General features: G+C 38.1%; 1 protein-coding gene across 1 annotated transcript; it reads left to right on the top strand.

Moving 5' to 3' along the window:
* The first annotated feature begins 7,561 nt into the window (after positions 1–7,561).
* Positions 7,562–8,631, top strand: LOC132009706 (olfactory receptor 7A17-like). Its single transcript, XM_059387736.1, has 2 exons — positions 7,562–8,470; positions 8,608–8,631. The coding sequence occupies exons 1-2, from the start codon at positions 7,562–7,564 to the stop codon at positions 8,629–8,631; spliced, it is 933 nt and encodes a 310-aa protein (XP_059243719.1).
* Positions 8,632–23,131: the final 14,500 nt, after the last annotated feature.

The following is a 23,131-nucleotide window of genomic DNA, read 5'->3' as shown; positions in this document are numbered from 1 at the left end:
GGTATGTTCAGGACATTCCATCCCAAAGCAACAGAATACACACTTTTCTCTAGTGCACATGGAACATTCTCCAGAATAGATCACACCCTGGGTTGCAAATGAGACCAGTTTGATACTGGTCTCAGTCAGTACCAAAAGATTGGGATCACTCACTGCATATTTTCAGACCACAATGCTCTGAAACTAGGACTCAATAACAGGAGGAAAGTTGGGAAGAACTTAAATACATGGAGGCCAGAGAGCATCTTACTAAGGAAGGAATGGGTCAACCAGGAAATTAAAGAATTTAAAAAATTCATGGAAACAAGTGAAATGAAAACACAGCTGTTCAAAATCTTTGGGATGCAGCAAAGGCAGTCCAGAGACAAAAGTATGTAGCAATTCAAGCCTTTGTGGGGTTTTTTTTATTTTATTATCTTTTATTTGGATCCTTGATTACTATAGATATATCAATAGTTTTTCTCTTAATCTAAGCCTTTATCAAGAAACAAGAAAGGTCTCAAAAATACAACCTAACTCTACACCTAAAGAAGCTGAAAAAGAACAGTAAATAAAGCCTAAGTCTAGCAGGAGAAGAGAAATAATAAAGATCAGAGCAGAAATAAATGAAATAGAAACTAAAAGAACAGTAGAAGTGATCAACAAAACTAGGATCAGTTTCTTTGAAAGGATTATTTAATTTATTTTCTACTTAATTAAGACATGCTTGCTTTCATTTTATTAATTTTTCTTTCAAGAGTTTACTTAAATTCAAGTTAGTTCAAAAATAGTGTAATATTAGTGTCAGGGGTAGAGTTTAGTGATTTATCACCTACATACACCACCCACTGCTCATCACAACAAGTGCCTTCCTTAATAACTATCACCCAGTTACCCCATTCCCCACCTACATCCCTACATCACCCCTCAGTTTATTTCCCATAATCAAGAGTCTCTTATGTTTTGCCTCCCTGTTTTTACCCCATTTTATTTTTCCTTCCCTTCCTCTATGCTCATCTGTTATTTTTCTTAAATTCCACATATTAGTGAAATCATATGGTATTTGCAACCAGGAATGAAACTAGACTGTATTATACTTAATGTGGGCTCTCTAAATAGAAATTGCCCTTAACTGGGGTGCCTGGGTGTCTCAGTGGGTTAAAGCCTCTGCCTTCAGCTCAGGTCATGATCCCAGGGACCTGGGATCGAGCCCCACATCAACTCTCATCTCTGTGGGCAGTCTGATTTCTCCTCTCTCTATCTGCCTGCCTCTCTGCCTACTTGTGATCTCTGTCTGTCAAATAAATAAATAAAATCTTTTAAATAAAGAAGAAGAAATTGCCCTTACCCAAGAGAGACTGATGAATGAATTCAAAGGCTTAAATTCAGTTTCCTCAAATAATTTTATGACTATGTCCATATGAGGTTCCTCCTGCTGTTGTAAAACATACCCCACACCAGTTGCTGAAAACCACACTTGCTCTTGCAATTCTGGAGGCAGAAGCTTGGAAGGAGTCTCATCAGGCTAATAGCAAGATGTCGGCAGGTTTGAGCTTCTTCTCAAGGCTCAAGGGAGAATCTGTTTCCTTTCTAATTCCAGTCTCTCTTGCTGACCACCTGCTTTCCTGGGCTCCTGGCTCTTCCTCAACCTTCATAGCCAGCAGGGCACCATTTTCAAAGTCTCTCTGACACCGCCTCTTTCATCTCCCTCAACATTTGGAGGACCATTTTGATTACCTTATCCCCACCCGTACAATTATTTCTGATCTTTTTATCTTAATGGCAGCTGATTAGCAACCCTGTAAAATCTGTTATCATAACAATTCTTTGCTATAAAAAATAACACATAACAAAACTAGGTATTAAAAGGTGAGAGGACCTATATTTGAAAGTCTTCTTCAGCTTACTACTACAAAATATTTTTCACAAGTTTCTTATTTTGGTCACTTATAAAAGCAATAAACACAGAATTTATATAGCCTCAAGAATGGGTGAATACACTATTCCTTCAAATTCCATTCAATGTCAATATTTGGTTAAAAGACTTAAAACTCCCTACACCATCTCTAATGCAGGATCACAGCCTTGCTAATCAAAGAGTGGTCCACACAACAAGGCCTGAACATCAACATCTCCCAGTGTCTTGCTTGACATGCATAATCACTGGGTCTCCCTGGACCTGTGATCAAATTATACATCTGTAGTGGGATCTGTGTGGATTCAGAGGCACAATGATGCAGGTATAGATGGATTTCTCACCATTAACGGTTGACATTTGTGGCAGGATAATATATTGGGGATTCTTTCCTTCATATTGTAGCTGTTCAGCAACATCTTTTCAGATATCATCAGTAGTAACCTGGGGAAAATTCATTTCTGGTTGAGAACCACTGCCCCAGAGCTTGAGAACTATAAGGATCCTGAGAGAATGACACTCAAGACCTACAGAATACTTTGATATTAAATTACACAGATCACTAGGCAGAACCAAGCACTATTTCTACAATGTAGATTGGAGTTCTTAAGTGTACTTCTGCAGAGATAAGGTGATTATAAAAATTAAATCAAAGAATCCCTATGAGATGTGAAGCTCATAAGATCTAAATACATCTGTTATAATAAACAACCATTTTATAATAAGAGCCTAAACCACAGCTCTTAACTTGTATAAAGTAAAGATTCCCAATTATAACAGCAAATGTGTCTGAAAGTCAATCTGTATAGTGGTCAAGGCTCATTATCAGAAGAATCCACTTCTCTGCTTTATTGAAAAGAAAAATAGACCCGGTCAGGAGTTGCAGGGCTGGGTCCTCACCACAAGACAATGCTTTGAAGATAAAGAGACCTAATCTAGGCAGGTTCCAGACTTGAAGAAAACTGTAAGTCAGAGATGAGATAAGGTGCTAGAACATTCCACATCCCGAAGGGGGGCAAGGTCATGGAAAATCAGTAAAACGAAAAACAAACAAACAAAAAGAACTGTATTCACCTGATATCTAACCTAGTCTTTTGGGAATGAAGACTCATTATGAAAGCATTCTTTTCTGCCCAGAGGAATTTTCCACATGGGAATCATTTGCTTAGAGTTTGGAATCACAAGAGTGAAATGTTCCTAATGAGCAGATACAGAGAGCTGTAAATACCTCCTCATCTCCAGTCCATCAGCCTGTGCAGTCTTGGATAGAAAGGGCCATGCATTTTTTCTGTTTGTTCTGAGTCCGTATTCTGGCTTGGGGCCTTTTGTTTCACTCCTTCCTGCTGTCTCAGCTGAGGACAGAGATTTAGTCCCTGTCATCTGTCATCCAGGGAGGAATTCAGACTTCCCCAAAGACACCTTCCTGTCTGATACCCCAGCCAGGTGAGTCCAGCATCCCCGTGGACCTTGGGTAACAGGGGCAGAGAGAATGGAAGACAGGAAAATTGGCCCATCATCACCTGAGAGCCAATTCAACTTAGTCCAGATCAAATGATCACTGTGTTTATTTGTTTGCTTGATTAAGTAATTAATGTATTATTAGTACTAATATCAATTTCACAAAGTGACTCCCACTCACACTTTTAAGGTCTTTCATATTTTTTACTAATAAATTGCTATTATAGCAATGCTAGAAAAAATATGCTGAGGTTGTTACACTCAATGTGTGGTTTTTATCAGCTGTGATTTTGTCCCCTGGGGAATCATTGATCACTGTCTGGAGCCAGCTTTGCATACTGGAGAGGTGTGCATGAAGGTCAAAGATACTCTAAACATGCTATAATGCACAGAACACCCCTCACCCCAGGGCATTCTCTGACCAGAATGTCCAAGACACTGAGACAGAGAAACCCAGAGGTAAATAATATTAGTGTTGGATCACAGCTGCCTTCAGGTTCTGCCTTCAATCATCTAATGCTTTTCTGCCATGAAATTCAGAGTAAATCCTTGGCTACCAGTTTAAAATTTCCAACCACAAACAATGTAACAGCCCTGTAAGTGTTTTTCTTTTTTTTTTTTTTTCATCCAGGTTGCTGGTGATAGAGATATTTCTTGTTGTTTTCTTAATCTATCCCTCAGTATCAGCACACATTATATATTTGATGACCATTCTGATTGGCCTTTATTATGCACCCCCATATATTACTCTCCTTCACCTTTTTTTCCCCTTTTTTTGCAGTTACTAGGATTTCAGATGATTTCCTCAGATCATTTCTTCTGAGTTGACTTTTGGAACATATTTTCACCAAAACATTTTTATTGTTGTTGCTGTTGTATTTTATTTTTTTTATGTTATATTAGTCACTATACAGTACATCATTAGTTTTTGATGTAGTGTTTCATGATACATTGTTTGCATACAACACCCAGTACTCCACACAATCCATGCCCTCCTTAATAGCCATTACCAGGCTTATCCAGCTCCCCACAGCCCTCCCTTCTAAAACCCTCATTTGTTTTCCAGTGTCCATAGTCTCTTGTGGTTCACCTTCCACTCTGATTTCTCCCCCTTCATTTTTCCCTTCCCTCTCCTAATGTCCTCCATGCTATCCCTTATATTCCACAAATAAGTGAAACCATGAGACAATTGACTTACTCTGCTTGACTTATTTCACTTAGCAAAATCTTCTCCAGCCCATCCATGTTGATATAAAAGTTGGGTATTCATCCTTTTGGATGACTGAGTAATATTCCATTGTGTATATGGACCACATCTTCTTTATTCATTCATCTGTTGAAGGGCATCTTGGCTCTTTCTACAGTATGGCTATTGTGTAAACTGCTACTATGAACATAAGGGTGCATATGGTCTTTCTTTTCACTACATCTGTATCTTTGGGGTAAATACACAGTAGTGCAATTACTGGGTCATAGGATAGCTCTACTTTTAATTTCTTGAGGAAACTGCATACTGATTTTCAAACTGGATGCACCACCTTGCATTCTCATCAACAGTGTAAGAGGGTTCCCCTTTCTCCAAATCCTCTCCAACATTTATTGCTTCTTGCCCCGATTTTTGCCATTCTAACTCACCCAAACATTTTAAATCTTATTTAAATTTGCTTATCTTCTTGCTTTGGGGTTTCTTACTTTATTTAAGTGATGCTTCCCACCTGTAAATTTCATACATAGTTTTCCTGATATGCTACCATATTGTACGGTTACACTTACACTGGGTTTATAAACTTCCCAAATTTGGTGAAATGTCTGATGGAAGGGATCAATTTCATATTCCTCAAGGTAGATGTCCCTCTATGCAAGCTTTTATTTATGAATTCAACCTTTTCCAGCAAAACTGAAATACAACTTTGCCATAGGGTAAATATCCGTATACACTGAGATCTAATTCTTGACTGATTTAACAAATAAAAACTGAGCATCTGACTTGGGCCAGAACACTCTAGGAACATTAAATTTTGTATTATTTCATGTCTAGGCCTTGCCCAATTTAATTATTAATCACTAATTATTGCTATTTGCTGCCATCACTGATTTTTGTTATTTATTTATTTATCTATTTTAGTTCATTTTGATTTTTCATAGAATTTGGCTTATAGCAGTTGTTTTAAAACTATTCATTCCAACATGATTTTGTGATCCCTTTATTCTTTTCATTTTAACTTTTCATATCCTTACATCGTTTTATTTTAAACATATATTTCACCAAGATAACTTGGTGGAAAAAAGAAAATGAACCAAGAAGCTTAAGTCCTGTCTCTTTTGGATGTTTCATTACAGTGAGGACAGAGTACAATGAAATAAATGTGCGTAATCATATGGCATCATCATATGAAGCAAGTTATTCAGTAAAAGGGATATACTGTAATAGTGTGGGCTGGATTACAGAGCATAGTCTGGGGACACCTTCGCATGTGGTATGAAATCCAGAATGAGGATTAGAGTGTGCCCATTGGGTTTGTCAAAAAGAGATTAATACCCAAAGCCCAAAAATATCAATGCAAAGATATCACATAGGAGAATGGAGAAAGGGGAAATCTCATCCTCTATCATACCACATAGAAATGAATTAGTCAAATAATGGTACAGGAGGGACAGAAAAAATAAGTCTTCTATGCTTGATACAAAAACGTCCACTTTTTATTGTGTTGTGAATACTTCCTTTTGTCAAGTTTTGGTTTATCCATTTGCTCATTTGTCTTGGATATATAATAGGAATAGATAGATAGATAGATAGATAGATAGATAGATAGATATAGATATGTTAATATCTACATACATTTATATTTTATCAATGTGTGAATACATTAAAAATACATCACTAAGTGTCTTTGGAACAAGTTTGCTCTGTTCACTTGTTAGTGCTGGACATTGGGAGATGTAATCAGGGGGTAGGAAGCTTCCAGAATCAAGGGGGCTTTTTCTTCCTCAGAGTCTCTCAGGGACCACCTGAGCTTATTAAATCATTCTTCTCCCTCATTCATTTCACCCCCCCATCTCACTCTCTGTCTTCTGTTTATTCACTAGATTTTTTATGTTTGTGTAAATCACAGCAGAAAATGGCTATCCCAATATGGAGCCTCCAGTTTATTTCTCCATGGAAGACTTAAGAATTTGCATTTCTGGACTCTGCAGGGGAAAGATTAATGACCTGTCCTTCTTGGGTTGGATCCATTGGTGGGGACTGAAAAAAGGGAATAACACAATCCAAGAGTCATGGTGTCCTGGATGTGTGTGACCTACCGAGTGTGAGCAGTCCCCACAACAGGGCCCCAGGACTCATAAATCCCAAGGTGACACAACACAGGGCCCATAACTCGATCAAGAGAGATCACTAAGAAGGGGGTGTGTTTCAGTTTGGGGATGCCTTTGCAACATGATGAATACAACGTGAGAGGCAGTGTGGACAAAGAAGTCCCTGTGACTAGAGGTTTCAGAGGTAGCAGAGAGGCCACTTTCTTCCTTAGCATGTCTGATGCCGTCTGTTCTCAGTCTCTCTCCAGTTCATTCCCCTTGCAGCACTAGCTTGGCTTCATTGATATGAGCATTGGAAGCAAGTACCTTCTTTGGGACCTTTGTACTGGCCATTCCCTCTTCTGGGCACACACTTCCACACATAACCCTGCATCAATCTTTCTCTTGAGTTCTGTGTTCCAGTGTCACCTTGTTTGCAGAATTAGCCTAAATACTCACAAAAAATACAATGTCCAATTGTCTGTCTGCTTTATCCCTGTTTTCCTTTTCTTTCTAGCACCCCTCATCATCTGCAAAGTTATGTAAGTCTCTTATATGCTTATACATTCTTTCTACATCACTGTAGGGACTTTTGTTCTTTAGCACCCTATGCACATTGCTTAGGTAATGCCTGAAACATGGTCATCAGTCAATTTATATTCCTAAAATACTTTAAGAATTTCCTAGTAACCCTATGAAATATATGAGTTCTTAGGGAAGAAACTGATTGAGAAACAACTATATCAGACATGACACAGGGGTTACCTTAAAGGGGGCCATATCCATGCAAAAAAAATTAAAATAAATTCCTGGACTGCCAAGCATAAAAAGTAACATTTCAAATATGTGAGTAATACAGTTTGTGTAAAAGTCTGTCATGTTGTTTCCTTCTTTCCCAAAAGTCACCTCCACCACATGGAACAAGGAAATGATACAAAAATTCCAGAATTACTTCTTCTGGGATTATCAGAGGACCAAGAACTGCAACCCCTCATATTTGGGCTTTTCATCTCCATGTACCTGATCACTGTGTTTGGAAACCTGGTCATCATCCTCGCTGTCAGCATAGACCCCAAACTCTACACACCCATGTACTTCTTCCTGGTCAACTTGTCCTTTGTGGACATCTGTTTCACCTCTACAACTGTTCCCAAGATGCTGTGGAACATCCAGACTCAGAGCAAAGTCATAACCTATGCAGGCTGTGTTACTCAGATGTACTTCTTAATAATCTTTTCAGTGTTGGACATCTACCTCCTTGCTGTGATGGCCTATGACCGCTTTGTAGCCATCTGTCACCCCCTGCACTACACAGTCATCATGAACCCCCGGCTCTGTGGACTGCTTGTTCTGGGGTCCTGGATCATAAGTGTCTTGCATTCCTTCTTACAAATATCAATGGTGTTGCAGCTGTCCTTCTGTACAGAGGTGAAAATCCCCCACTTTTTCTGTGAACTCAATCAGATGATCCAACTTGCTTGTTCTGACACCTTCATTAATAACATGGTGATGTATTTTGCAGCTGTCCTGCTGGTTGGTGTTCCCCTTGCTGGAATCCTTTACTCTTACTCTAAGATTGTTTCCTCCATACTTGGGATCTCATCAGCCCAGGGGAAGTATAAAGCATTTTCCACCTGTGCATCTCACCTCTCAGTTGTCTCCTTATTTTTTTGTACGAGCCTAGGAGTGTACCTTAGCTCTGCTGCCACCCAGAGCTCCCACTCAAGTGCAGTAGCCTCAGTGATGTACACGGTGGTCACACCCATGCTGAACCCCTTCATCTACAGCCTTAGGAACAAAGATATAACAAGGGCTCTGAAAAGAATGGGCACTAAGGAGGGCACTTGATGTAATGAGCCCTGGGTGTTATATGCAACTAATGAACCACAAGTTCTACCCCTGAAACACATAATATACTGTATGTTAAATAACTTGAAATTAAATTTAAAAAACACACAACTATCATTGGGGTTCCAGCGATGTGAGGACCAACCATTCTGGGGCTGAAGAAGCATCCATGCTTGCAGGGTTCAAGGCCTCAGAGCCAAGAACTGCTATTCCTTGAACAGGCTGTGGGAGTAGAATCTGCTCCTTCTACATGTTGTTAAGGAAATCACTTTGTATTCCCCTTTGTCTGTATCTTATATGGCACAAGTTCTATTCTTAAAACTAATCTCATTTCAAATGACTTACACCATGTAATATAGATTTTCCCCAAATTTCCCAAGAATAATCATATTTTCTTTCATATGGAAGAAAATATACTTGTCCACTAAGCCCTTCACATAACTTTATTGTTGATGAAAATACAAAATTACAGTTTTCCCTTTGACTTTGAGATCTTTTCCATCACAACTTCATGTCTCTTTCTGATAATGTGGACTCTAACATGGCTCCCTTTAAGTCTCAGGCTCCTGATAGGAGTGTACAGACTAGGAAAGCCCAGGTACTCCCTTGCACCCATGTGCTTGTGGACATTCCCACAGATGCTTCCCTGACCAGAGCTTCTGCTGTGGCTGCACCTGCCCCTGGGTTCTCATTTTGATTTCAAGACATGGCTCAGCATCACCCAAAGACAACTCTAACAAAACCAGATTTATCCCTTATAAATCCTGAAGGACACATGGAATCCCAGAGGTCATTGGACAAGGTCTCAGAGGTGAAGAGATGCGTTGAGAGGGAGACACAGCACTGTCATTGAGGGATCTGCCTTTATTGGGGTCCATGACCAGAGTGGCTAGAGGTTTATGGGTTCACTCATTATTGGAGAATTTTATATGATTATAATTCAGCTGCTCAAGAGGAAAAGCAGGGTCACTCATGTGTCAGTATAGACATTACCTAGGGTTTTTTGAAGACGTACTGCATGGCTGGAGCAGTCAGAGTTCTTCTCTGGTAATTGTGTCCCACACCTGATAATAAGTTTAGTCACCTTTTTTTTTTTTCTTTGAAATGATTGCCTCATCATCATTAGCCATCAGGGAAATTCAAATCAAAATGAAATTAAGATGCCAACTTACACCAGTTAGAATGGCAAAAATTAACAAGACAAGAAACAACAAGTGTTGAAGAGGATGTGGAGAAAGGGGATCCCTCTTACACTGTTTATATAAATGCAAGTTAGTACAGCCACTTTGAAAAACAGTGTGGAGATTCCTCAAAAAAATAAAAAAATATAGCTACCCTATAACCCTACAATTGCTCTACTGGCTATTTACCCCAAAGATACAGATGTAGTTGAAAAGAAGGGTCATATGTACCCCAATGTTTATAGCAGTAATTGCCACAATCGCCACAGTATGGAAAGAGAAAAGATGTCCTTCAACAGATGAATGGATAAAGAAGATATGGTTCATATATAAAATGGAATATTACACAGCTATGAAAAAGGATAAATACCCAACTTTTATGTCAACATGGACAGGACCAGAGGAAATTATGCTGAGTGACATAAGTCAAGCAGAGAGAATAAATTGTCATACGGTTTCACTTACTTGTGGAGAATAAGGAATAACATGGAGGACATTAAGAGAAGGAAAGGAAAAGTGAATTGGGGGAAATCAAAAGGGGAGATGAACCATGAGAGACTAAACTCTGAGAAAAAAAACCTGAGGGTTTTGGAAGGGGGGGTATTGGGGGGATGGGTAAGCCTGATGGTAGGTGTTAAGGAGGACACGTATTGCATGGAGCACTGGGTGTGGTACATAAACAATAAATCTTGGAACACTAGGAAAATAAAATAATTTTTTTTAAAAGAAATGGATGTCTCAAAAATCCAAAGCTTAATGTCAGGCACTTACTCTACAAACATGCCCCAGTGTTTCTTAATAAGTCTCCTGTTTTTAGTCTGTGATTCAGCCAATTTCCAGAGAGCCTACCATAGACCCTGGCAAGCACTGATTAGCAAACATATCTCTCCAGTGGGGTTTACCTTGAAAGGAAAATTTGATATAAAAAAAGCTTGAAATCAGGTAAGGTGATGCACCCAGTTTTATTTTCGTTTTTCAACACTTCTTTAGCAATTCAGGGTCTCTTTTGATTCCATACAGATTTTTGAATTATTTGCTCCAGCTCTTTGAAAAATACCGGTGGAATTTTGATCGGAATGGCATTAAAAGTATAGATTGCTCTAGGCAGGATAGACATTTTAACAATGTTTATTCTTCCGATCCAAGAGCATGGAATGGTCTTCCATCTTTTTGTGTCTTCTTCAATTTCTTTCATGAGTGTTCTGTAGTTCCTCGAGTACAGATCCTTTACCTGTTTGGTTAGGTTTCTTCCCAGGTATCTTAAGGTTCTTGGTGCTATAGTAAATGGAATCAATTCTCTAATTTCCCTTTCTGTATTTCCATTGTTAGTGGATAAGAAAGCCACTGATTTCTGCACATTGACTTTGTATCCTGCCACGTTGCTGAATTGCTGTATGAGTTCCAGTAGTTTGGGGTGGAGTCTTTTGGGTTTTCCATAAAAAGAATCATGTCATCTGTGAAGAGAGAGAGTTTGACTTCTTCATTGCCAATTTGGATACCTTTTATTTCTCTTTGTTGTCTGATTGCTGTTGCTAGGACTTCTAATACTATGTGGAACAAAAGTGGTGAGAGTAGGCATCCTTGTCGTGTTTCTGATCTCGACGGGAAGGCTGCAAGCTTTTTCCCATTGAGGATGATATTTGCTGTGAGTCTTTCATAGATAGATTTTATAAAGTTCAGGAACATTTGCTCTATTCCTATAATTTGAAGCGTTTTAATCAGGAATGGGTCCTGGATTTTGTCAAATGTGTTTTCTGGATCAATTGAGAGGACCATGTGGTTCTTCTCTCTTCTTTTATTGATTTGTTCTATCACATTGATTCATTTGCGAATGTTGAACCATCCTTGTAGCCCAGGCATAAAAACAGACACATAGACCAGAGGAACAGAATACAGAGCCCAGATATGGACGCTCAACTCTATGGTCAATTAATCCTCGACAAAACAGACAAAAATATACAATGGAAAAAAGACAGTGTCTTCAATAAATGGTGCTGAGAAAACTGGACAGCTATATGTAGAAGAATGAAACTCGACCTTTCTCTTACACTGTACACAAAGATAAATTCAAAATGGATAAAAGACCTCAATGTGAGACAGGAATCCATTAGAATCCTAGAGGAGAACATAGGCAGTAATTTCTTCGATATCAGCCACAGCAACTTCTTTCAAGATATGTCTCCAAAGGCAAAGGAAACAAAAGTGAAGAAGAAATTTTGGGACTTCATCAAGACCAAAAGCTTCTGCACAGCAAAAAAAAAAGTCAAAAAAAAAAAAAAAAAAAAAAAACAACGAGGCAACCCACGGAATAGGAGAAGATATTTGCAAATGACAGCACAGACAAAAGGTTGATATCCAGGATCTATAAAGATCTCCTCAAACTCAACACACACAAAATGGACAATCATATAAAAAATGGGCAGAAGATATGAACAGACACTTCTCCAGTGAAGACATACAAATAGCTATCAGAAATATGAAAAAATGTTCCTCATCACTAGCCATCAGGGAGATTCAAATTAAAACCATATTGAGATATTACTTTACACCAGTTAGAATGGCCAAAATTAGCAAGGCAGAAAACAACATGTGTTGGAGAGGATGTGGAGAAAGGGGAACCCTCTTCCACTGTTGGTGGGAATGCAAGTTGGTGCAGCCACTTTGGAAAACAGTGTGGAGATTCCTTAAGAAATTAAAAATAGAGCTTCCCTATGACCCTGCAATTGCACTACTGGGTATTTACCTCAAAGATACAGATGTAGTGAAAAGAAGGGCCATCTGTACCCCAATGTTTATAGCAGCAATGGCCACAGTCGCCAAACTGTGTAAAGAACCAAGATGCCCTTCAACGGACGAATGGATAAGGAAGATGTGGTCCATATACACTATGGAGTATTATGCCTCCATCAGAAGGGACGAATACCCAACTTTTGTAGCCACATGGACGGGACTGGAAGAGATTATGCTTAGTGAAATAGTCAAGCAGAGAGAATCAATTATCATATGGTTTCACTTATTTGTGAAGCATAACAAATAGCATGGAGGACAAGGGGAGATAGAGAGGAGAAGGGAGTTGGAGGAAATTGGAAGGGGAGGTGAACCATGAGAGACTATGGACTCTGAAAATCAACCTGAAGTTTTTGAAGGAGCAGGGGATGGGAGGTTGGGGGATCCAGATAATGGGTATTGGAGAGGGCACGGATTGCATGGAGCACTGGGTGTGGTGCAAAAATAATGAATACTGTTATGCTGAAAAGAAATTAAAAAAAAAAAGATGGTTTGTTCTTAGTGTCAGGATGACCATAAATATGATGAAGCAAAATTTCAAAACACCCCTTTTTTACTACACAAAATGTTTCTTTTTTCTTTTTCTTTCTTTCTTTCTTTTACATCAAAGTTTATGTTGTGCATCTGCTTATTAGAGCAAGAAAAATTGGTGTCCACATTTGAAGGGATTTATTCATTGAGACAAAGGGTTTGTTAGTTTTATCATTGAATGTTTTATCATTGAATCATCTTCCTCTTTTTACTGAATATTTACAAAGTTACATGGTAATATGGCTCTTTCATTCATGAAATAATTCCGTTCCTAATATTTGTCACAAATGCTAAGAGATGGTGAAAGAACATTATCAGCATCATCCATTTTGTGCCTCCTTCCTACTCATAAATCTTTCCACATGCATGATCAGAAGATGATTCACTGGAAAGTTGGACGCCCTGCCGATTGTGTGGTTCAGAGTCACCAATACCATGTCCTTCAGACTGTCCCAGTGACCCAAAAAGGAGCCCGCATATAGTCACTTGTTCATAATGTCACCAGAAATAAACTTGAATAACAATGATCATGACTGCTCTCCTTAATATCAGATCATAAGCCGCAAATAGAATGCAGCACATGTTCTAACTGCCTTAGGTCTGTTCATTTGGATTATTGTGTCAGTCAGCTCTTGCTGTATAACAGACTCTCCTTGTCAAATGGGATATCATACTGAAGTGGGGTGGCTGAACACAACAGTCAAGAAAGAATTCTTAAGACATTTTATCATGCAGAAATGTGATTTTATTATAGTATGTGGGCAAGTTATATGGGCATAAAGAGGTGGATCAGGATTCTGAAAAGTGACTGATTTTTTATTTTGGAGTTTGTAGAAGGAGGGTTAGAGGTAATATAAGTTTCTATGGAATTTATGCTGAACATGAGGTTTACAGAACCCTGCAGTTTGGATTATTGCCAAGATATGGTTGCTTTTAGTCTATAATAAAACATCAATATGAAGGCAGACATGATTCCTGGAGGAGTGTCACGTTCTCCATGTCTCAGGGATTCATCAGGGGCTGCAGGATGTAAGGAAATTGACTTTTGCCTACATTTTCTTGCCTTTGTTTTCCTCATAACTAATACATTTACAATCAAATGGCATTATATTCTGGATCTCTGGTGAGCTCCTCATGGGTCTGGAGTCAGGTGTGAAATCTATGTTGCATTTCTAAGGTTCATAAGTGATGTTATATGAAGCTATAGTGCTCTTCTTTTTCAGCCAATTTATGGCCTTATTGCCACATTTCTATATGTAACATACCCTTCTATTACAAATTAAATGAACTCTTGTGGATTGTTTTACTTTCTGCCCACTGTTCCTACATCCATACAACTCTTGCTTTTCTTCCCTGTTAGAAGAGCTCTCTCCCAGACCTTCAATGTAGAGTCAGCTACCTATGCTCTAGATCCTACCATTAGCCATGCACCACAGATATCTCCCTACTTTATTAAGTCACAGGAGTATAATTACACACAATAAACTTCAGATTTAGAGTGCACAGTTTGGTGAATTAAAGGAGCTACATAAAAATGGAAAAAATGAAGTGATTAGCACAAGTTTCCATTTGTGTATAATTTAAGACAGTTCCATAAACCTTACCTGTATTGTTAGGTAATTGTTACTTCTCCAAAGAAGACATACAAATGGCTAACAGACACATGAAAAGATGTTCATTATCATTATTCATCAAGGAAATTTAAATCAAAACCACATTGAGATACCACTTTACACCAGTTAGAATGGCCAAAATTAACAAGACAGTAAACTACAAGTGTTGGAGAGAATGTGAAGAAAGGGGAAAACTACTACACTTTTGGTGGGAATGCAAATTGGTGCAGCCATGTTGGAAAACAGTGTGGAGATCCCTCAAGCTATCCTAAAGATCCTGCAATTGTGCTACTGGGTATTTGCCCCAAAGATACAGATGTAGTGATAAGAAAGGTCATCTGTACCCCAATGGTCATAGCAGTAATGGCCACAATTGCCAAACTGTAGAAAGAGAAGAGATGCCCTTCAACAAATGAATTGATAAAGACAGTATGGTCCATACATACAATGGAATATTACACAGCCACCAGAAAGGATGAATACCCAACTTTTGTATCAATGTGGATGGGACTAGAGGAGATTATGCTAAGTGAAATAAGTCAAGCAGAGAGAGTCAATTATCATATGGTTTCACTTACTTGTGGAGAATAAGAGATATGGAGGACATTAGGAGAAGGAAAGAAAAAGTGAATTGGGGGAGATAAACCATGAGAGGCTGTGGACTCTGGGAAACAAACCGAGGGTTTTGGAGGGGAGGGTTTGGGGTAAGGTTAGGTGAGCCTAGTGGTGGGTATTAAGGAGGAAACATTGCATGGGGCACTGGGTGTGGTGCCTAAACAATAAATCTTGAAACACTGAAAAAATAAGATTAAAATCTTTTAAAAAATAGAGAAAATTGAAAAAAAATTTCCAGACACCTGAGCCTCCTTCCTTATTTCTGAAACCAGTGTGGAATACCAAGCAAAACTTTATATGACTATTGTAAGAATAGAATGAAATACGTGGAAAATAATTTTTTACTCCAAAGAAAACATTCAAGTGGTTGTGGGAAAATGAATGGTTGAATCAATAAAAAAAAATGAAAAAAAATTCAAAAATAAAGACACAAGGGGCTCCTGCGTGGCTCAGTGGACTAAACTCCCTTCAGCTCGGGTTGTGATCTCAGAATCCTGGGATCAAGCCCTACTTCGGGCTCTCTGCTCAGCAGCCTGCTTCCCTCTCTCTCTCTGCCTGCCTCTCCGTCTCCTTGTGATCTTTCTCTGTCAAATAAATAAATAAATAAAATCTTAAAAAATATATAGACACAAAATTATAAATTACAATGGGTGACCTTAATTTTGATCATGAGTTCCTTTCCCATGTCACTGTCTCAAAGGCCTCATAGTCAGACCACACTCACATTTAAGCCAAAGGAATTTGCTCTACCATGTGATGGGGCAGAATATCTCCAAATAGATTTTTTTTTCTATTAGTGTAGGTTCTTATGGAAGGCACGTTTTGTAATAAGCACGGGATTAACTGCATATAATGAATCATGGAACATTATATCAAAAGTTAATGATGTACTATACAGTGGCTAACTGAACATAATTTTTAAAAAGGGAGAAAAGAAAAAAAAATGCATTTGCCCTTATCCAAGGGAAGTTGCTGAGTGAATTGAGAGACTTAAACTCAGTTTCCTTCAATAATGTTAATGACCATGTCCATAGCAGATTCTTCCTGCTTCTGTACAATATTCCCCACAGTAATTGCTTAAAACAAATACATACAGCACTCGGTGTGATGCAAAAATAATGAATACTGTTATGCTGAAAATAAATAAAAAATAAATTAAAAAAATAAGGTGATTCGACAAAAAAAAAAAAATACATGCTTTTACAGTTCTGGAGTCAGAAGCATGGAAGAAGTCTCATTGGACTAATAGCAAGATGTCTGCAGGTTTGAGCTCCTTCTGGAGGTTCAAAGGAGAATCTGTTTCCTTTCCAAGTCCAGTCTCTCTTGCTGGCTTCCTGTGTTTCTGGGCTCCTGACTCTTCCTCCACCTTCAGAGTCAGCAGGGCAACAGTTTCAAAGTCTCTCTGACACCAACTCTTTTGTCTCCCTCATCAACATTTGGAGGCTCATTGTGATTACCTTAGTCCCACCAGTACAATCATTTCTAATTTTTTTATCTTAATGGCAGTTGATTAGCAACCATGTACAATCTATACCTTAAACTTTCTTTGCTATAACAACACGTTAATCATACTAGGGATTAAAAATGTGGGAGGGCCCATATTTAGGAGGACCTTCTTTAGCTTGCTACTGAAAATTCCTTTTTATAAGTGTATTGTTTTATTTTTTTCATGTAGAATGATTTAATATTGTGAAGATGTCAAAAATGCCAAAATGATCTACAGATTAAGGCAGTTCCTATGAAAATGCCAATAGCCATTTTTACAGAAATATAAAAACTGACTTAAAAATTTATATACAAATTCATGTGAAATTATGAAGAGTTTTAAGTACCCATATCAATTTGAAACTCGCATTTCTGGATTTCAAAACTTAAAGCAGCAGGAATTAAACATGGTATTGGCATAAGGATAGACATATAGATCAATGGAATATAATTGAGAATTCAGAAATAAACCAGTACACTTATAGCCAATCAATTTTCAACAAAGATCCCATGACAATTCAATAAGAATTTCCATTATAAATAAAATGATTTTTATTCTTTTAATTATTTTATTTTTTCAGTGTTCCAATATTCGTTGTTTATGCACCACACTCAGTGCTCCATGCAATAGGTGCCCTCCTTAATACTCACTACCAGGTTTCCCCATCCCCCCACCTCCTTCAAAACCCTCAGTTTGTTTCTCAGATATGTTGTGGCTCAGGGTTTATATTAAATAAACAATTCTCACTGTTGAAAAGGAAAACAGCAATATTCTTAGATGGCAGGGCAGTGTCTGCACCACAAGTCAACATTTTGGAGATCCAAGGGATCTAACCCAGACAGATTTCTCAGGCCTAGACTTCAGGGAAAAGTTGAAGTCAGGGTTGGAATATGGTGTCAGGAGGTCTGAACTCTGGGTGCAGCACAGTTCCCAAGGAAAGAGTAATTAGATGTGGATTCCCTCGGTTATAACCTGGTCTTTTGGGAACACACAATCTCCAGGAAAACTTTTTTGTGTGTCCACACCAGTGCCCCACATGGAAATCATGTGCTTAGAGATTGGAGAAGAAGTAGACATGCCTCATGAACAAACAGAGGAAGCTCTAAATATCCCCCTGTGTGGCAGCCTTCTACCTATGCCACCTTGGGCTGCATAGGACCTGGTTGTTTCTTCTGGAGTTCTAAGCTTGGCTGGGAGATTGGCAGCAGCCTCTTTTCTGCCATCTTGTGTGGGGACAGAGTTTAGTCACCAACATCTCCATCCAAGAGGAATTACAACTGCCAACCAGAGACTCCTCCTTCAGAGTTCCCATTCAGGTGAGTCTAAGAGCCCACCAGATACTGCAGGAAATATTCAGAAGACAGTCCAAGCCAGGTCCACATACCTGAAGTCAGCTGACCTTCACAATCTTAACCCAGAACCTAGAAACCTATGTTCATTTGCTTGCCTGACAACCCTATTAATGGATTCATAGAGGTTGTTAAAAAAGAAATTAACGTTGAGCTCGGCAGCACATGGGTGATTGTTGACAATGAAGTCAGGGGGCAGGAGGCATAAAGTAGTTCCAGTAAAAATAGAACCCAACCAATTTTTTATTTAAAGAGAGTAGAAATACTACAGATGGAGGGATGTGCAGTGAAGTCAGGGCATTTCTATTTCATCTTTAAAATGAGGCATATTGGACTCTGTTTCTAAATTGATGAGAAAGACCTACACTGATTGCTTGCAGGTAGGACCTTGCAGTGGTAATTCATGAACCATACATTTTCACAGCATCCCCTTTTACTCTGGGTTATCATATGAAAACAAATATCTGACAAGTATAAACTACCGGAAGAAGCTTTGTTTTGCAATGATTTCATTACCCAGGGAGCAGAACATATTTGTGGATTAGTTATTCATTGGTTTTGTGTATTGTACATTGTCTCTACCAGGTCTTTGAATTTGTACAGTGGGGTCAGGGAATTTTATTCCCGTGTTTTATTGCCTTCTTTCAAACAAGGAATTGAAGGAGGGCTTTGTTTTTTGTTTTACCAGCTTTGTTGTTTGCAATGAGTTCTATTTTCTTATCTATAGATATAAATGTGGGGGGTTGTGTTTACTATCCATATGGACCCAAGTCTGTCACTCAGTAATATGCTGTTCTCTATGTTAGATTTTTTAATTTTATTATCCTACTGAAAAGTTGAGCTGTCACTAATATTCTTCACTTGCCCACCCTTGAGATAAACAAGATTAAAAAGTAAATGAGAGGAGAAGTTAGTTGGAAATTGGATGGGGAGATGAACCATGAGACACTGTGGACTCTGAGAAACAAACTGAGGGTTTTGGAGGGTTAGAGGGTGGTAAGTTGGATGATCCTGGTGGTGAGTATAATGGAAGGCATGTATTGCATGGAGAACTGGGTGTGGTTCATAAACAGTGAATTCTGGAACACTGCAAAGAAATTTCAAAAAATAAATAAAAAATTAAAAAATAATATTTTGTACATTGAGTGCTAATAAATCACCCCTATATATATTTTCCACTTATTTTTACACTTCTCTTATTTCCCATGCTTCCTTTTTGCTCTTTGTGATGAGATCTATTTCTGAAACTTGCATCTTTTTAGAAAAAAATTACTTAAATTCAATTTAATTAACATATATTGTATTATTAGTTTCATAGGTAGAATTTATTAACTCATCAGTTGCATACAACAAGCAACACTCATTACTTCAAGTGCCCTCCTTAATGTTGCTCACTCAGTTAACCCATCCCCCCACCTTCTTCCCCTCCAGGAACATTCAGTTTGTTCCCCAGAGTTAAGAGTTTCATGATTTTCTTCCCTCTCTGTTTTCATCTTATTTTATTTTTCCTTCCCTTCTGCTATATTCATCAGTATTGCTTTTTACATTCCACATATGAATGAAATCATATGGTATTTGTCTTTCTCTCACTAACTTATTTCACTGAGCATAATACCCTCTAGTTCCATCCACATCATTGCAAATTAGAAGACTTCATTCTATTTGATAGCTGAGTAATAGTCCGTTCTATATATACACCGTATCTTCTTTATCCATTCATTGGTCGATGGAATTCTGCACTCTTTCTTTATTCTGGTTATTGTGAACATTGCTGCTATAAACATTGGGGTGCAGGTGTCCCTTCAAATCTCTAAAAGTCGCATAATCTTTGACCATCTTCTCTTCTTTACATTTGACTGAATACTGCCTTTACCTTACATAAGCATATTTGAACATATATATCTTTATATAAGAAAAAAGTTATAACTTTGATACTACTTCCTCTCCAGTCATAAAGTTAATTCCATAATATTCTTTTATTTTTAAGTCTTCAGAAGTTTAATCTGGACAAGCGACCCATCTTGACAACACTCAATTATTATTTTATGTCTTTATATCACTTAGTTTTAGATTTTCATGCAGTTTTGTCTCATACAGTTGTTTTGAAGCCACTATATTTGACCTATTTTTTTTCCTCCTGAATATCTTTATTCTTAAATTCTTTGTGTTTTTTTTTTAAACTTTTGGTCCTATATGATGCACACATACACATATATACAACAAACAAATGGATGAGTAGTACCCTGTGTCATCATAAATGTTCTTTTAAGTTTTAGGGCAGTCTTTTTTCCCACCTGTGTCCATTCTTCCTTCTTATTCAATAATACCTCATGGACTCACCTCCAATCAACTAGGGAAATGCTGATTCTTTATTTCAGGGTCAGCATAACATTTCACAATGTGGCTATGCTATTCACACTTTGAAAGCTTTTTCTATTCTTTCTAACTACATTCAACAATTCTGCAAAAATATTTTAAGATTGTTATGTTAAAACTCTGTTTTTCTGCTGAAGGAAATAATGTTCCCCAGGGGAATACTGAGCAATTTGGAGTCATATGGGAGGTGACAGAAGAAGCCAGGGATTCTCTAACATCTCACAAAGCCTAGGACACATGATAACACAGAAAATGGTCTGGACCACAATGTCAATTGTGCCAAGATTGAAAATCACTGAACTAAAGAATATCTGTATTTTCATATTTATAGCTGTCTTTGGGGTTTTTTTCCCAGCATAGAAACAGTTCACTTTTCTGCCAGCAAAATTAGAGAATCTTCTTTTGCTACGTGTTGAAAAATTCCTAACCAAGTAGAATCCAAAATCTTTAAATTGTCTCACAGGCTGATGGATGTGCAAGAGATTTATTGTTGTTTTCTTATCATTTTTAAACTTGAGCAGATATTTATATATTTTATTACCAGGTTCATTTTTAGATGCTTATCATTATTATCTGCCCATAAACTCAGCCTATACTGCAGCCTGTGGCATGACTGCTCATTGACTTATTTTTGTTTTCATTTTACTTAAATTCAATTGACCAACATATAAGACATCATCAGTTTCAGATGTAGAATTTAATTATCAATCACTTGCATGTAACACTCAGTGCTCCTCACAGCACATACCCTCCCTAATGCCCCTCACCCAGTTACCCGATCCCACCACCGACCATCCCTCCAAAAACCCTCAAGTTGTTTCCTATAGTTAAGGGCCTCTCATGGTTTCTCTCTCTCTCTCTCTCTTTGATTTCTTCCCATTCAGTTTTCACTCCATTCCCCTATGATCCATTGCATTATTTCTTATCTTGCACATATAAGTGAGACATATGATAATTGTCTTTCTCTGAATGAATTATTTCAGTCAGCATAACATCCCCCCGAGTTCCATCCAAGTCAAGGTAAATGGTAAGACTTCATTCTTTTTGATGGCTGAATAATATACCATTGTATATAAATACATCTTCTTCATACATTCATCTGTCAATAGACATCTGGGCTCTTTCCATAGTTCAACTATTGTGAACATTGTTGCTATAAACATTGGTGTACAGTTGCTCCTTTGGATCACTACATCTGTATCTTTGGGGTAAATGCTTAGTAGTATAATTGTTGGGTAATAAGATAGCTCTATTTTTTAGTTTCTTGAGGAAACTCCATACTGTTTTCCAGAGTGGCTGTTCTAGTTTGCTTTCCTACCAACAGTGTAAGAGGGTTCCCCTTTCTCTTCATTCTTGCCAACATTTATTGTTTCCTGACTTGTTAATATGAGCCATTCTGAAAGGTGTAAGGTGGTACTTCATTTTGGTTTTGATTTGTACTTCCCTGATGCTGAGTGATGTTGAGAATTTTTTTAATGTGTCTGTTGGCCATATGGATGTCTTCTTTGGAACAATGCCTGTTAATGTCTTCTGCCCATTTCTTGGCTTGATATTTTTTTTTTTTTTTTGGTGTTGAGTTTCATAAGTTCTTTATAAATCTTGGATACAGGGTCACCTGGGTGGCTCAATGGGTTAATGTCTCTGCCTTTGGCTTAGGTCATGATACCAGCGTGGTGGGATTGAGCCCTGCATCAGGCTCTCTGCTCAGCAGGGAAACTGCTCCCCCCCCCCACCTGCCTCTCTGCCTACTTGTGATCTCCGTCTGTTAAATAAATAAATAAAATCTTTAAAAAAATAAATCTTGGATACTAGCCCTTTATCTGATAAGACAATTGCAGGTATCATCTCCTATTCCGTAGGTTGTCTTTTGGTTTTGGTGACTGTTTTCTTTGCTGTGCAAAAGCTATTTATCTTGATGAAGTCCCGGTAGTTCATTTTTGCTTTTGTTTTCCTTGTCTTTGGAGATATGTCTAGAAAGAAGTTGCCACAGAGGAGGTGAAGGAGGCTTCTGCCTGAGTTCTTCTCTAAGATTTTGATGGATTTTTTTTTTGGCATGTTCTGTTTAAGTTTATTCCTGAAATAAGAGCACCACTAAACAAAAGCAGTGTCTCAGACATTATTTTGTTCAAATTCCTTCCTGAAAAAAAATAGCTATAGACCATCTTTCGCCAATGAGCATCTAGTATCTGCTTAAGATAGTCACTGACTTATAGGGGTATACAATTTTTTTAAATTTCTTTTCAGTGTAATAGTATTCATTGTTTTTGCACCACACCCAGTGCTCCATGCAATCCATGCCCTCTTTAATACCCACCACCTGCTTCCCACAACCTCCCACCCCACACCCCTTCAAAACCCTCAGATTGTTTTTCAGAGTCCATAGTCTTTCATGGTTTACCTCCCCTTCCAATTTCCCTCAACTCCCTTCTCCTCTCTAACTCCCCTTGTCCTCCATGCTATTTGTTATGCTCCACAAATAAGTGAAACCATATAATAATTCACACTCTCTGCTTGATTTATTTCACTCAGCATAATCTCTTCCAGTCCCGTACATGTTACTACAAAAGTTGGGTATTCTTCCTTTCTTATGGAGGCATAATACTCCATAGTGTATATGCACCACATCTTCCTTATCCATTCGTCCATTGAAGGGCATCTTGATTCTCTCCACAGTTTGGCGACTGTGGCCATTGCTGCTA

The sequence above is a fragment of the Mustela nigripes genome, chromosome 2 (genome assembly GCF_022355385.1).
Source record: "Mustela nigripes isolate SB6536 chromosome 2, MUSNIG.SB6536, whole genome shotgun sequence".
Taxonomy (NCBI): domain Eukaryota; kingdom Metazoa; phylum Chordata; class Mammalia; order Carnivora; family Mustelidae; genus Mustela; species Mustela nigripes.
This window is presented reverse-complemented; position numbering and strand designations above follow the sequence as displayed.